Source organism: Dromiciops gliroides, chromosome 4 (genome assembly GCF_019393635.1).
Source record: "Dromiciops gliroides isolate mDroGli1 chromosome 4, mDroGli1.pri, whole genome shotgun sequence".
NCBI lineage: Eukaryota > Metazoa > Chordata > Mammalia > Microbiotheria > Microbiotheriidae > Dromiciops > Dromiciops gliroides.
The window spans coordinates 468,927,054-468,940,523 of NC_057864.1; the positions used below are offsets into that span (position 1 = coordinate 468,927,054).

The 13,470-nt window shown below is 53.3% G+C and overlaps 1 protein-coding gene across 1 annotated transcript in view; it reads left to right on the plus strand.

The window, feature by feature from the left end:
- Positions 1-13,226, plus strand: part of PIGL (phosphatidylinositol glycan anchor biosynthesis class L) — a 144,249-nt gene extending 131,023 nt beyond the window's left edge. Inside the window, exons 5-7 of the mRNA XM_043962359.1 lie at positions 3,922-3,953; positions 10,602-10,735; positions 12,427-13,226. Coding sequence (XP_043818294.1) covers positions 3,922-3,953; positions 10,602-10,735; positions 12,427-12,525 — 265 coding nt within the window. The 3' untranslated portion in view covers positions 12,526-13,226. The remainder of the gene's footprint in view (positions 1-3,921; positions 3,954-10,601; positions 10,736-12,426) is intronic.
- The last annotated feature ends 244 nt before the right edge of the window (positions 13,227-13,470 follow it).

Sequence of the window (13,470 nt, forward strand, 5' to 3'; positions counted from 1 at the left end):
GCCTAGCTCAGTTTGAGAGGTTCATCATCACAACATCATAGAGATGGAAAGGACCTCAGAGGTCATTGAGTTCAACACCTCCATTCTGTAAATGAGGTATTAAGAGATTAAGTGACTTGCCCAGAGTCACACAAGTAAATGTCTTAAGGCAAGATTTGAACCCAAGTTCTTCCCTTGACTCCAATGCCCATCTACCATACTGTGCAGGATGATGAATCTTTAGACCACAGAAACTCTTGAAGACTAGCTATAAGAGTCATTGAGGGGTCAAAATTTTCATCATTGAAGGGATTGCTTACCTTGGTGGAGAGGGTTCCTCAGTCAGAAAACAGTCAGTCAATAAGCATTTGTTCGGCACCTATAGTATGCCAGGTTTTATAGATATAAGACTAAATGTTTTCATATGTTGTTACTTTACATATATTATCTCATTTGGTCCTCATGCCACCCTATGAAGCAGTCACTATTATTATCCCAGGCTAAGCTCTGGGGACAGAGGTCAAAAGACAGTCCCTGACCTCAGGGAGCTCCCCAACTCATGGGAGAAACAGGTAGAGTGAATTGGAGATTGTTGGCAGAGGGAGGGCACTAGTATTCACAGGATGCACAGGGGCTTCTTGGAGGGGGTAGGATTTTATCGGAGCCCTGAAGGATGCCAGGAGGGGGAGGGGAGGATGGAGGCCAGTGTCACAGGCAGAGATGCCAGGGGAGCAAGGCATAAGGAGACTGGAAAGATAAGGGTGGGGGGAGGGTGTCAGGCTCTGAAGGGCTTTGAACAGGGAGCAGGACTTTACATTTGATCTTGGAGGCAAGAGGGAGCCACTGACATTTACTGAGCAGGGGAGTGACATGGTCAGACCTGTGCTTTAGGAAGATCACTTTGAGTGAAGGGTTGTTGTTTATCCTTCATTCTTGAAGAGGACCAGATGTCAAGACTTGCAGTGGGGGGCAGCTAGGTGGCACAGTGGATAAAGCACTGGCCCTGGAGTCAGGAGTACCTGGGTTCAAATCCGGCCTCAGACACTTAACACTTACTAGCTGTGCAACCCTGGGCAAGTCACTTAACCCCAATTGCCTCACTAAAAAAAAAAAAAAAAAGACTTGCAGTGAATTGGATTGAAGTGAGGGAGGGCTGTGCAAGGCCACCAGCCTCACTGTCTCCTCCAGAGCCATCTGGGTCCATTGGCAGGATCGACATCAGGACGGCTGGAGATGGGCCTAGTGAAGGGTGGGCTGGAGGAGGGAGATGCTTGAAGTGGGGAGACCTCTTCTTGTGCACAAAGATCGGGCACAGCCACAGATCCGCGAGTACTGAAATAAATACACTGAAGCATCAGCCAAAGCATTTTCTTCCCAACCCCAAGTGTCACTGTCCCCATTTGAGAGATGAGGAAACTGGGGCCCAGGCAGCTAAGTGACTTGCCCTGGGGTCATACAGCTGAGGGCTGGGGCTCACCGCAGCCATGGTGCCACCTTGAAATGGATCACACTTGGGCAGTCCAGCCTTCCCTTTCCCTCCGGCCTCTCCAGAAGTTCCTTCTCTCTTTCTGCCTCCCCTTCCCTGGCATCTTGTTGGCTGCTGGGAGCACCAGCAGAGATGGTGCTTTCTACACTTTCCATCTACACTTCCCAGATCTATTGTGAATCTGCCATCTTGTCTGACCTTGGCATGGGTCCCAAGGGAGACAGAAAGACATCCCCGAGTGTGTCGGGGTGCAGCCTCTCCCTCATTCTTGTGGCCAGCAGTCAGGGCAGGGCAGGGCAGGTCTGGGCACTGCCTGCTTCCCTCCAGCAGAGCTGAGAACAGAGGCAGCCTGGGCTGGCCCTGTTGGCTGTGCCTCCACCCCTTCCATGTGCTGAAGTGATTGGTTCAAAAGTCACAGGTGGAGTGTTTGAGTACCTTTACCCTAAATGTGACATAGGAATGAATAAAGTCTCAGCCAAAGCAGGTGCCTGGCTATTATGCAAATCAATCCAAAATACTTTGATTTCCCACACACCTTCTAGTGACTGGGATAAGGGAAAGTGGGGTAGCTAGGTAGTACAGTGGATAAAACACTGGCCCTGGAGTCAGGACCTGAGTTCAAATCTCACCTCAGACACTTACTGGCTGTGTGACCCTGGGCAAGTCACTTGAACATCCAGGGCCATCTCCAGTCATCCTGATGCATATCTTGCCACTGGACCCAGATGGCTCTGGAAGTGAGAGTGAGCTTGGTGACCTTACACAGCCCTGCCTCACTGAAATCCAATTCACTGCAAGTCATGACATCACCCTGACGTCATGGTCCTCTTTGAGAACGAAGGACAAACAACAACATTAAGGGAATGCACCATGGAATTGGTCCCACCTGAGAGCCCTGCTGGTCATTAGGTAACTTCCCCTGCACTGGGGGCCTGGGGTGGGGGAACAGTGAGAGGGCGGCCCCCAGGAAGGGTCATCACTCTTTGACTCATCCCCTCTTAAGCCTTCAGTTTCCATATCTGTCAAATGGAGTCAAAAACACGTTTTTTACCCTCACCAAGGAAAGATTCTAAGAACCAAATGTGACTCTTGAGTTGTTAAACAAGACTTTATTACTTTTGTGTGGGGGGGGGGGGGCCAATTGGGGTTAAGTGACTTGCCCAGGGTCACACAGCTAGTAAGTGTCAAGGGTCTGAGGCCAGATTTGAACTCAGGTCCTCCTAAATCCAGGCCCAGTGCTCTATCCACTGCACCACCTAACTGCCCTGAGACTCTATTACTTTTTATGAGCAAGGCACCATAGAAAGCTATGGGGCTACCCAGTCACACCATGGAGCCATGACACTTCCCTCAGCAAAGGGCTCTCCTCTTATGGGAATTCCCTCCACCAACTCAGATCACAGCCTGTGGATTGTGGAGGTAAAGCCAGCAAGGATCCCAGAGGCCATCAGGATCAACCCCCCCTTGTTTGACATATGGGGAAACTGAGGCCCAGGAGGTTGAGGGGCTCGCCCAAGGGTCACAAGCTTGAGAGATGAGATTTGAACCCAGGCCTCTGCCTCCAGAGTCATGACTCTTCCCACTGTACTGTGCTAAGGCAGAGGGTTAGAAGCCAGTTACCATCAAAGGCAAGATTTTTAGTCCCTGTCGCCCAATTCAGTTCTCTTCCATCTCTTGCTTCACTGCCTCCCTCAGGAAGCATCGGTCCTTTTTTCCTTTTTTTGAGGTGGGGAATGTATGCATAGATGCATAGGGAGCCATGGGACCAGAAAAGAAATCTAGACGAAGGGGTGTGGGGAGATGTGTGCAGGAAGGAAACCCCTTCAGTGGGGAGGCTCAGAGAAGACATCCTGGTGAGGGGCATCTGGAAGCTAAGAGGGGGAGAAACACGGGTGGGTGCGAATTCACTAAGGCAGGAGATGGAGACTAGGCTGGGAGCTTGGTGTGTGTGTCAGCAGCACAACCAGCCTCTCCTGGCTCCCTGTACTTATCATGTGCCAGGAGTGGATCTTTAAAAATATTTGGATAGGGGCAGCTAGGTGATACAGTGGATAGAACACCGGCCCTGGATTCAGGAGGACCTGAGTTCAAATCCGGCCTCAGACACTTGACACTTACTAGCTGTGTGACCCTGGGTAAGTCACTTAACCCCAATTGCCTCACCAAAAAAGAGAAAAGAAAAGAAAAGGATGATTTTTGAAAACAGAAAACAATACACAGAGCAGTGAGGTGGTCTCCAAGTCAGGAAGATTAGGCTCAAGTCCTGCACCTGACAGGGCCTTGTCAAGCTGTGTGACCCTGGCAAGTCACTCAGCCTCTGACGACCACAGGTGAAGAGATTGTAATTGGGAGCTCTCTGTGCTGATGAAATCACAAATGGAGGCAGGGAGGACATTATCCAGATGTAAGATTGGTCCTTAGAAAGGGCTTACACTTGTCTCTCTTTCCCTCTCCAGGTTCCTACACTCCATGGACAAACTGCCCAAAGGTAAGGTCGTTCCCCCGCAAGAAGATATTTCCTGCACTGTATAGGAGCCAGCCAGCTGGCTAGGAGAAAAAAGGCCTCCTTGTGGGGCCTTGATTGGGGTCGGGGCAGAGGGTCCGGAGTCAAAGGAATTCCACATTGAAACTGTCTTATCTTCTCCATCCTGCTGAAAGCTTAGGCCCAGGGCCCATCCTGAGGCAGGGTCAAAGCTGCATCTACAAGCTCCCTGAGAAATCAGTCCCCTCGGCCTTGCAGAGGCCCAGAGAGGTTACTGCCCTTGGTCAGGGTCACTCTGGGGCTAGGCCAAAGGGCCAAGCCCAGTCTGTCCCAGACTAAGTGGATTTGCACTGTGCTAGGAGACTGGAAATCAGTCAATCAATCGGCAGGCACTGATTAAGCTCTTGCTTTGTGCCTGGCTGAGCTCTGGGATTCAGAGACTCAAAGGGAGGACCTCTCAGGCCCTGGTGGGTTAGGATGGGGGGATTCGTGATGCTCTGATCTGAAGCTGGCAGGGCTGCTTCCCCCCAGGAGCAGGGAGCTGAACCCCTTGCACCTCTTCCTTCCAGCTCTGCTGATCCTTTCTCCCTTTGGCATCTTGGAAGGCAAACCAAAGATTAGGGGCTCTGTGTCCCAGGGGTGGGGAGAGCCTGTGACATGTGTGCCAGCCACTGTGGGTGCCATCAGCCCTATTCCTCAGACAGTCTTAAGATGGGGAGATTGTGGGGCAGCTAGGTGGTGCAGTGGATAGAGCACCGGCCCTGGATTCAGGAGGACCTGAGTTCAAATCCAGCCTCAGATACTTAACACTTACTAGCTGTGTGACCCTGGGCAAGTCACTTAACCCCAATTGCCCCGCAAAAAACAAAAACAAACAAACAAACAAACAAGATGGGGAGATTGCAAGAAGCCTGCCTCGGCCAGGGGGCGTCAGCATCTTCTGGGGCAAAGCATCTGCCTCCCTGGGCCCTCCCTTAACTCATCTGTGCCTTGAATGGGTCAGTCTTAGAATCCAAAGCCGAAAAGGTCCCAGAGGCCTCCAGTCCGACTCCTTCCTTTCACAGAGATGGAAACTGAGGTCCAAAGACAGAAAATCTCTCAACAAAATGCTTGTGAGGCACCTACTGTGTGCAAAGCCCTGAGGATACAAAGCTAAAATGAGAATTCATCATTGCTTTTAATTACTTCATGAGAAGCACAGGCTCTGAAGGCAGAAGACCTGGGTTCGAATCCAGGCTCTGCCAATTCCTACCTGTGACCTGGGGCAAATCTTTTCCCCTCCCTGGGTCTCAGCTTCCTCACACCTAGCGTTCCCGCCAGCTCTAGAGTTACAATCCCAGACTTCCTGCAGTGGCAAATGGAGCTGGGCATTAGACTCGGACCTTCTGCCCCCGCCAGCATGCTTGTCCTGTTAAATGGCAGCTTCCCTCCTGAGTGAGTGGGGCGGCCCAGAGATGTCCTCCCAGCTCATATATAAGTGGGGCTCCCACGTCTGCCAGGAGCATTCCTTCCAGCTCCCAAGGGATAGGCAGGGCAAACGGCAGCATGCCCAGTTACCGGTGAGCCGGCTGCAGTGCCCAGGCCTATATTTGGAAGGGCCCCACCCTGCAACTGCCTCTTATTACCTGTGTGACCCTGGCCCACAAAAAGCCACCATTGGGGTCTCTGGCATGTTGAGAGGTCATAGTAAAATGGGCTGCAGGAGATCAAGCCCAAATGAGAGACGGGGAATCTGGATCCCTCAAGAAAGGATTTCCCTTCTCTTTCTCTAACTTCCCTCCTCAGTTTCCTCCTGTGACCCCGGTGCCTGTGAGGTCCCTTCTCCTGCTCTGATTCTAATGATGATGCTGTGATCACCGCCCTGCCCATCCGGAGGGTGGCAGGAAGGAGGATGGTGGAGGGAGGGCACCACGCCCCATCCAGGAGATGCATCTAAACTCCTTTGAAAATGAAGCCACTCCCTCCTGCCTCCCTCCCACCATCCAGCTATGACCAAGAACCCTTGGGCTCTATCAGATACAGGGCATAGAGAGGTGCCAAGGAAAGGGGCAAGGCGAACACCAAACTGGCATGGAGCTTGGATCTTGCTCTTGCTGGGAAAGACACCCATTGCTCCCCCTTCCAACAGAAGGGAAGAACTTGGGGGTCAGGAGACACAGCCCCTGAAGGGCAGGGCTTTCCGCAGCGACATCACTGATCCAGAGAGCGGACAGCCAGCTTGGAGTCTCCCCTCCCCTCTGTTTACCTGGGCAGCCTTGGGTAAATGACTTCCCCTCCCGAGATTCTGTTTCCTCCTCCATAAAAGGAAGAGGTTGGTCCAAGGGGCTTAACCCGAGGACTGTAAACTTAAAACCCCACAAAACATGCTTTGATGCCCGCACTCCGGTCATCTGTCCTCTGTAATCCCTTGTACTTTCTGTTATTCCTATAAACCCGTGGCTCCGAGAAGGGGGCCGCAGGCATGCCGGACATCCCGGGCCCAGGACACACACGTGGCCTCCGCGGCCCCTCCCGGTTCTCACGGTCTGAGCATTTAACGACAAGGGAGGGGAGGCTCACAAGATGGCGTCCCGGCATGAAGTGGGGGTTCCCGGCCCGGCTCTGTCCCAGTTATCGGAGTGATAAGCTGGAGGATTGCATCCTCCGATCGTAGCTCCTCATCTGGAAGCGACCTCAGAAGCCATGCAGGCCGACCTTGTGCCTCTTTGTTTCTTACAGCTGAGGAAGCTGGCCCCAGACAGCCTTATTGACTTGCCCAGAGTCAATCGCCAGTGTCTTAGGCAGGATTAAAAACCGGCCAGCTCAGGGCCCTCTCCACTACCTCCCGCGGCCTGCCTAGGCCCCCTCCCCCACACAGCTCTGGGGCCTCCCGGTGTGGGAGCTCCCAGCGACGCCCTGAATATTCTCTAATTCTAGCCCATCCCCTCCCCACCTGAGCGCTGGTGTAGGCCCGGCCCCCCTTCCTCGGGCAGGTGCCTGCCCCTCGGCCTCCATTGGCTCAGCGGCTCTCGGCCAGGGGAGGAGGGATTACGTCATCTCCGTCTCTCAGCCCGCACATAGCAACAGCTGGGAAGGCTGGGGCTGGGGAGCGGCCCTTTACACTAAGCCCTTCCAAATATAGGCCGAGCGGCTGCCCAGCTGGCGTGTGACGGGACAGGCCTGAGGAGCTGGCCCCCGGAGAGGCTTAATGAGGGCTGAGGAGGGGGGTGCAGCCCTAATGCTTCCTTTGTACACATATGGGAAACATGGCCGGCCCGGGCCCGCTGCATTCCCTGGTCAGCCCAGCGGCCTCGGAAATGATAAATCATTGACAGCAGAGCCAGCTGGACCCGCCGGCGAGCCTGCGCACCTTGGAGAGGCATCTGCATGTTCCAGAGCACTGGGTGCTTCCATTTCCCCTCGGACCCTTCCTGCCCCGGGGAAGTTAGCCTCCTTGCCCTTGAACAAGGCCACACAGCCCAGTTTTACAGGCCTGAGACCTGCAGCCCCAGAGAGGCGCTGACTTTGCCCAAGGACACACACACACACACACACACACACACACACACACTCTCTCTCTCTCTCTCTCTCTCTCTCAGGATCATCACCTGCCTGCCCAGGACAACGCAGTCATTCCTGCCTTACTCCCTCAAGGCCTGCTCTGCTGGGAGGCAGCTTGGGAGCAGCCAGATGCTCTTCCCTCCTGCACTGCTCTCTCCCACGGGTCATGGTAGCTTCTGCCACTCTCATACAAGCCTAGGGTTTCTCGGCTCCTTGCCTGGCTTGCTGAGGGAGGCCTTCAGGGAAGGTCTGGGGAACCAAGACTGCTTTCTTTGCTCAGCTTCCCCAACACACGTTCCATTTATAGATGCCACCAGGGCTAGTCGCCTCTCCCCACCATGTCCACTGGCATAGACTAAACTAATGAAGAGCTGAGCACCCAGATGTATCTATGTCCTGTCAGCCCCAGGTCCCTGCTGTTCTCCATCCCTCAAGGACATTTCGTGGGTTCCCTCACCTTCTAGATTCAGCTTGGCACAGTGAAAAGAACAGTTTGGAATCAGAAGACTCAGGGTCTAATCCCCTGGGCCTCCATTTCCTTATCTGTAAAATGAAGATTGTGAAGGTCTCTTCCATTTCTGATTCTTCATGTCTCCTCTCCCCTCAAAGGGTATTTGGCCCACCTGGGTAACAACATCCAAGAGGAGACAGCCCATCTTTTATTGAGACAGTGTGGTTGTGATGGAAGGAACCCTGGGGACTCATGAGCCCCAGATTCTAGTCCCATCCTGGCCTCTAGCTAACCTGGTGGTGGGAAGGGAACATTTACAGTCAGGCCTTGTGGTCAAGAAGAGCTGGGTTTGACTCCCACCTCAGACGCGCACTTGCTGTGTGACTCTGGGCCAGTAATGTAGCCTCTCTGAGAGTGTCTCCAACTAAAAATGGGGTTAATGATAAATAATTCACAGGTTGGGAAGAGCTTGTGAAATAAGCTACTACTGATGAAGTTGCTCTGAGCGTCTGTTTCTTCCTCTGAAAAGTGAGGTAACTTGATGGCAAAGTCAGGAAGCCCTGAGTTCAGATCCAGCCTCAGACAGTATGACCCTAGGCAAGTCACTTAACTTCTGCCTCAGTTTCCTTATCTGCAATCCAGCCACCTCAGGAGGTAATGAGCTTTCAGCTTGCTCTCAGCTGTGATGCTGTATGATTCTGCAGGAGGAAAGGAATAGGAGACATTTTCTTTTACAGGTCTTAGAAATAAATCTGTGGTGGGGAGTGTTAAGCAGAAAGAACTTAGGTGGGGGGTCGACGAAAGCAAAGTCATCCTTGAAGCTTTTTCAAAATAGATTTTTTAAAATATCTTCAGTTCTTACCTCCCCTGGATTTCCCCTTCTCTCTCCCCTAGTCCGCGCCCCAGAGGCATCCCTTACATCAAAGAACAATACAGCTTTACAAAATTAAACATCCGCCCGAGCCCGAGCCCAGCGGAGCAGCCCCCTGCCCAGGACAGGGAGCCCAGCCAGAATCCTGGCGGTTGTGCCGAGGCCTCAGATCTGAGAAAGCCCCACTCCAAAGCCTCCCCAAGAGAGGAGAGAGCCCATGTGCGTGCTGCCTGGCCCCGGCTGCAGCACACGTGGTCGGCTGGCCCAGGAGGGAGCGGCGGCGAGCGCCATCTACCGCTCCCCATCCCTTACTGCAGCCCCGGGCTTGGTGACCTTCACCTTGGCGCTAAGCCTCCCCTCCCACTCCCTAGGCAGGGCTGGGCCTGCCCCATGGTCCAGCCTTTCACCAGCCCAGTCTGGGTTCTCAGCCTCCTAGTGGGGACTGTATTTGAGAACACTCCCAAAGCCAAGCACTCAGCATCATGGGGAGATCCGGAGCTGCCTTTAGGAGCATCCAGGGCAGGGGTTCTTAACCTTTGCCTTTGCAGCCTGCGGAAGCCTGCCTCCCTTCTCAGAATCACGTGCTTAAATACATAAGATAAAACTCAAAGGATTAGGGAGGAAACCAATTATGTGGAAATAGTCATCGGAAAATGCCAGTTCAAGGTCTGCAGGTTAAGAACTCCTGAGAGTCTAGTCCAAGCCACGTGGATCCTTCTGCATAAATGCCCAAGGCCTAGCTAAAAAAGAGAGGAATTAGGCCAGGGCTCTGCAGAAGAGGCTGATCTGGCCTGGCAGGTGGGTAGGTGGGGATCACTGGGTAAAGAGAACGGGCAGCTGGCTCGCACTGCATAGCAAGAAGCTCTGCTCCAGTGAGGAAGTCCGGGAGGGAGGGAGGAGAACATTTGGAAGGAGGGAGGGAGAAACGGAGCAATTTGTGAAGATCAAACAAGGGAGAACATACGGAAAGCGCTCTGCCAACCCTGCAGCTCTATATAAACTTTAGCCCTTATTTCCACGCGAATGCATTATGGGTTGGCTGCCTGTTTGTACCACATTTCACAAGGGATCTGTGAGGAGCTGCAGCACTGGGGGCTGGGAGGGACCCTGCCCTTTCTACAGTGACAGCGATGGTAAGCCAGGCAGATGTCCACCCAGGATCCCCCACGCGGAATCAGGGAGGCGGTCTGCCACTACCTCCCAACAGGGGGTCCCGCATCTCTTTGGCAACAGAGGGACAGAGCAGAAGGGCCTCTCGGGGATCAGTGAATGTTGTTTCCCCATAAAGCTTCACTATTCCCACCTGCCAGCCCAAAGGCAGTGCCCACAACCTGGGACACGGATGTGAGGAGGCAGGAGTAGTGGGAAGCAAGGGCGCCCGGGTCAGCTTTGGCTTCCATTGAGAATGTTCCAGAAGAGCTGGTCCGAAAAGATTCAGGAGCTGGTAGAGCCGGGAGCTGCTGCAGAACCAGCTTGTCCATCCCCAGATATCTTGTCCCCATTTTTCAGAGGGGTAAACGGGAGTTTACTGATCAGCTCGAGGTCGGACACACCGGGAGTCAGCCGGGTGCTCTTAATTCCTCGTCCAGTGTGCTTTTCACTGTCCCATCTGTGTCCCCTCCTGAATGAGACAGGCCATGCAGTGCAGTGCAGTGCACGGGTAGGGCCCAAGTGGCAAGGGGAGCCCCGTGGTTGGGAAGGATCATGTGGAAAGAAGTCAGAAGCTCAGAATAAAGGCGTTAACCCTTTCTCTCCCTTCTCTCCCTGCCTCCCTCCCCCATCCCTTCTCCAGGGTGCTCAGTCCTTACCTTGGAGTCTGTGAATGTACTGAGGAAATACTTGTCCATATTGGATCTGCCCTTCACCTGGCTACAACCCCGGGACATCCTCTTTGTGCTGACCCCAAAAGAAGCAGAGCAGGCCAAGGTGAGGGTCCCACACCCCACTGCCCTGGTCAGAGACCAAGCCCGTCAGTCTCCTGTGGTCTAGCAAACCTGAGTCTCTGGCTGGCCATCTCCCATCACCCTCTGTTTTCTTCTGGGTCAGGGAGTCACGTCATCAATTTCTTTGGAAGGGGGAGTGTTCATTGGGACTAGTATTCATCCTCATACCATCCCAGGAAAGGTAAGTTACCTCAGGAGAATGTAAGCTTTGTGAGGGCAAGGCTCATTTAGGATTTTGACTCTGGAGAAAGAAATGGCAAAATGCTCCAGTATCTTTGCCAAGAAACCCCTATGATAGGTTAGGAAGAGTTGGACATGAATGAATGACTGAACAACAACACCCCAGTGATTTACAAGGTGACTGGAGCATAGTTAGTGCTTAGTGAGTTTTGAATGAATGAATCTTGAGGCACTTAATAAATTTGTTCAGTCGTTTCAGTCACATCCAATTCTTCATGATCCCATTGGGGGTTTTCTTGGCAGAGATACAGGAGTAGTTTGCCACTTCCTTCTCCAGCTCATTTTACAGATGGAGAAACTGAGGCAAGCAGGGTAAAGTGACTTATCAGGACCACACAGCTAGGAAGTGTCTGAGGCGGTATTTGAACTCATGAATGTGAGCCTTCCTGATTCCAAGCTGATGGTCTATCCACTGCATCACCTAGCTGCCCACTTAATAAATATATAATGAGTAAATGAATGACATAAATGCTTAGGGTGAGTCGAGAATGACTCCAAGGCCTCTAACTTGGGCAACCAGAAGAATTGACATGTTGAGCTTCAGGTGCCTGTGGGATGGACAGCTCAGAACATCCCGGGGTCGGTCAGTGATTCAGGCCTGGAGTTCAGGAGAGAGGCTTGGAGGGGCTCGGGAGAGCTGGGAGTTGTCTCTGCTGAGAATACTGCAAGAGGAAGGGAAGAGGGAGGTCATGGGAGGGCTCCTAATGGTCACATGGGGGCTTCAGATGTAGAGGTGGAGCAGCACCCCCAGGCCATCCTGGCCAGCACCCTCTCTTTACAAACGGGGAAACCAAGGCCCACAGAGGGAAAGTGACTTATACAAGGTCATACTGGCCGTTCTTAGCAGTGCCCAGATTCTAACCCAGCTGCTTCAGCTCCAGGTGCTTCACACTGCCCCTCAGGCAGCCCCAGGTTTTTTTTCCATCTCCTCGTCCAGCCATCTCTGGTCCTCAAGGCTTCTGTCCTCCTTCCCGACCACGAATTTAGGTGGTGGAATTAATCAAGGGCAGCTATGATGGGGAAAAAGCCCCATGTGGACAGGTGAGGGAGAAGGCGGGGAAGCCTCGGGCAGCTGCCAGGCAGCACTGGGGGCTGCTGCTGCTCATCTCTGCAGGAGCCTCAGGCTGCTCTATCCCTGTGCTTGGATCAGGGAGGCCTGGAGTCCAGGTCTAGCTCCACACTTCCTGACTGGGTGGCCCTGCATAAGTCACTTTACCCCTCTCACTTCCTCCATCTATAAAGTGGGGGTGGGGGTAACATGGAGTTCTGTGCAGCCCCCAAGCATCTCCTAATGACCACACCCCATCCTGGGTCCTGAGAATCCAAAGACAGAAGGCGAGCTTCAGGGGAGCACCCTGCCCAGCTGAGCTGGGACCATCGTCCTTGTGGGCAGGAGGACTCATCTTGTCCTTCTCCCTCCTTCCCTCCCTCCAGAAGGCCATGTTCTGCCACAAGAGTCAGCTCCTCTGGTTCCGGCACCTCTACATCCTCTTCTCCCGCTACATGGTCATCAACTCCCTGAACTTCCTCTAAGGCTGCAGAGAGTCTCGTGCACCCAGGAACCAAGGAGATGGGGCTCTCCCAAGCCCTGACCCTGAGCCAGAGCCGGAATTCTCAGTGCCAGGCCCAGCTCCAGAGGCCTGGTGGTCCATCTCCAACCGCGGGGTCGGTCTACAACAGCTCATTTCCTGAGGTAGAAGGAGCACGGCTGGTAGCAGACAGCAGAGTCATCTCCACTGAGTTGTGGGAGGCAAAAAGCATTTGCCCTTCCCCACACAGCCTGACACTGACTGGGCCAAAAAGCCTGAGCTGGTGGGAACTGGACAGGTCTGAGCCTTCCAGCTCAGTGATCCTGTGTGATCCCTATGGCCTGATAATATGGGAGGGAAAGGACAGAGGGCTGGCTCCTTTTCTTTCTCCATTAAAGTTTTGATATTTTCAAAGTGTTCTTACTATTTCTTGTGAGACAGCGCAACGAGGGCTGACCTTGGGGGCAGGAAAGCTGGCTCTGTTCCCCACCAGCTGTGTGAGCCTAGGTAAGTCATTTCTGAGCCTCAGTTTCCTCATATGTAAAATGAGGGTAACAACCCCTGCAGGACCAACCTCACACAGAGACTCAAATGAGCTCATCTACACAGAGGATTTGGCCAACCCTAAAGCGCTGCACAAGTGTCAGATGTGATGCGGTCGAGAGCGGTCAGTCTCGAAATCTGAAGACCTGGGCTCATGTCCCACCTCTGACACATCCAGGCTTTGTGACCCCAGGCAAGGCTCTAAGACCATAAGGGGCAGAAGAAGCACTGACCTGCATTGACTGAGGGAATTTCCTCCTCAGGAGCTTCGATACCAAGGCGACCCCAGGTCTGACCTTCAAAACGAGCACAGGGGAGAAGGGCACACCTCCAGTGCCCAAGAGGTGGCTGCTGGCCAGGCACATTGGACTGCCCTGGATAGACAGCCCCCGAGGTCCCTTCCAAC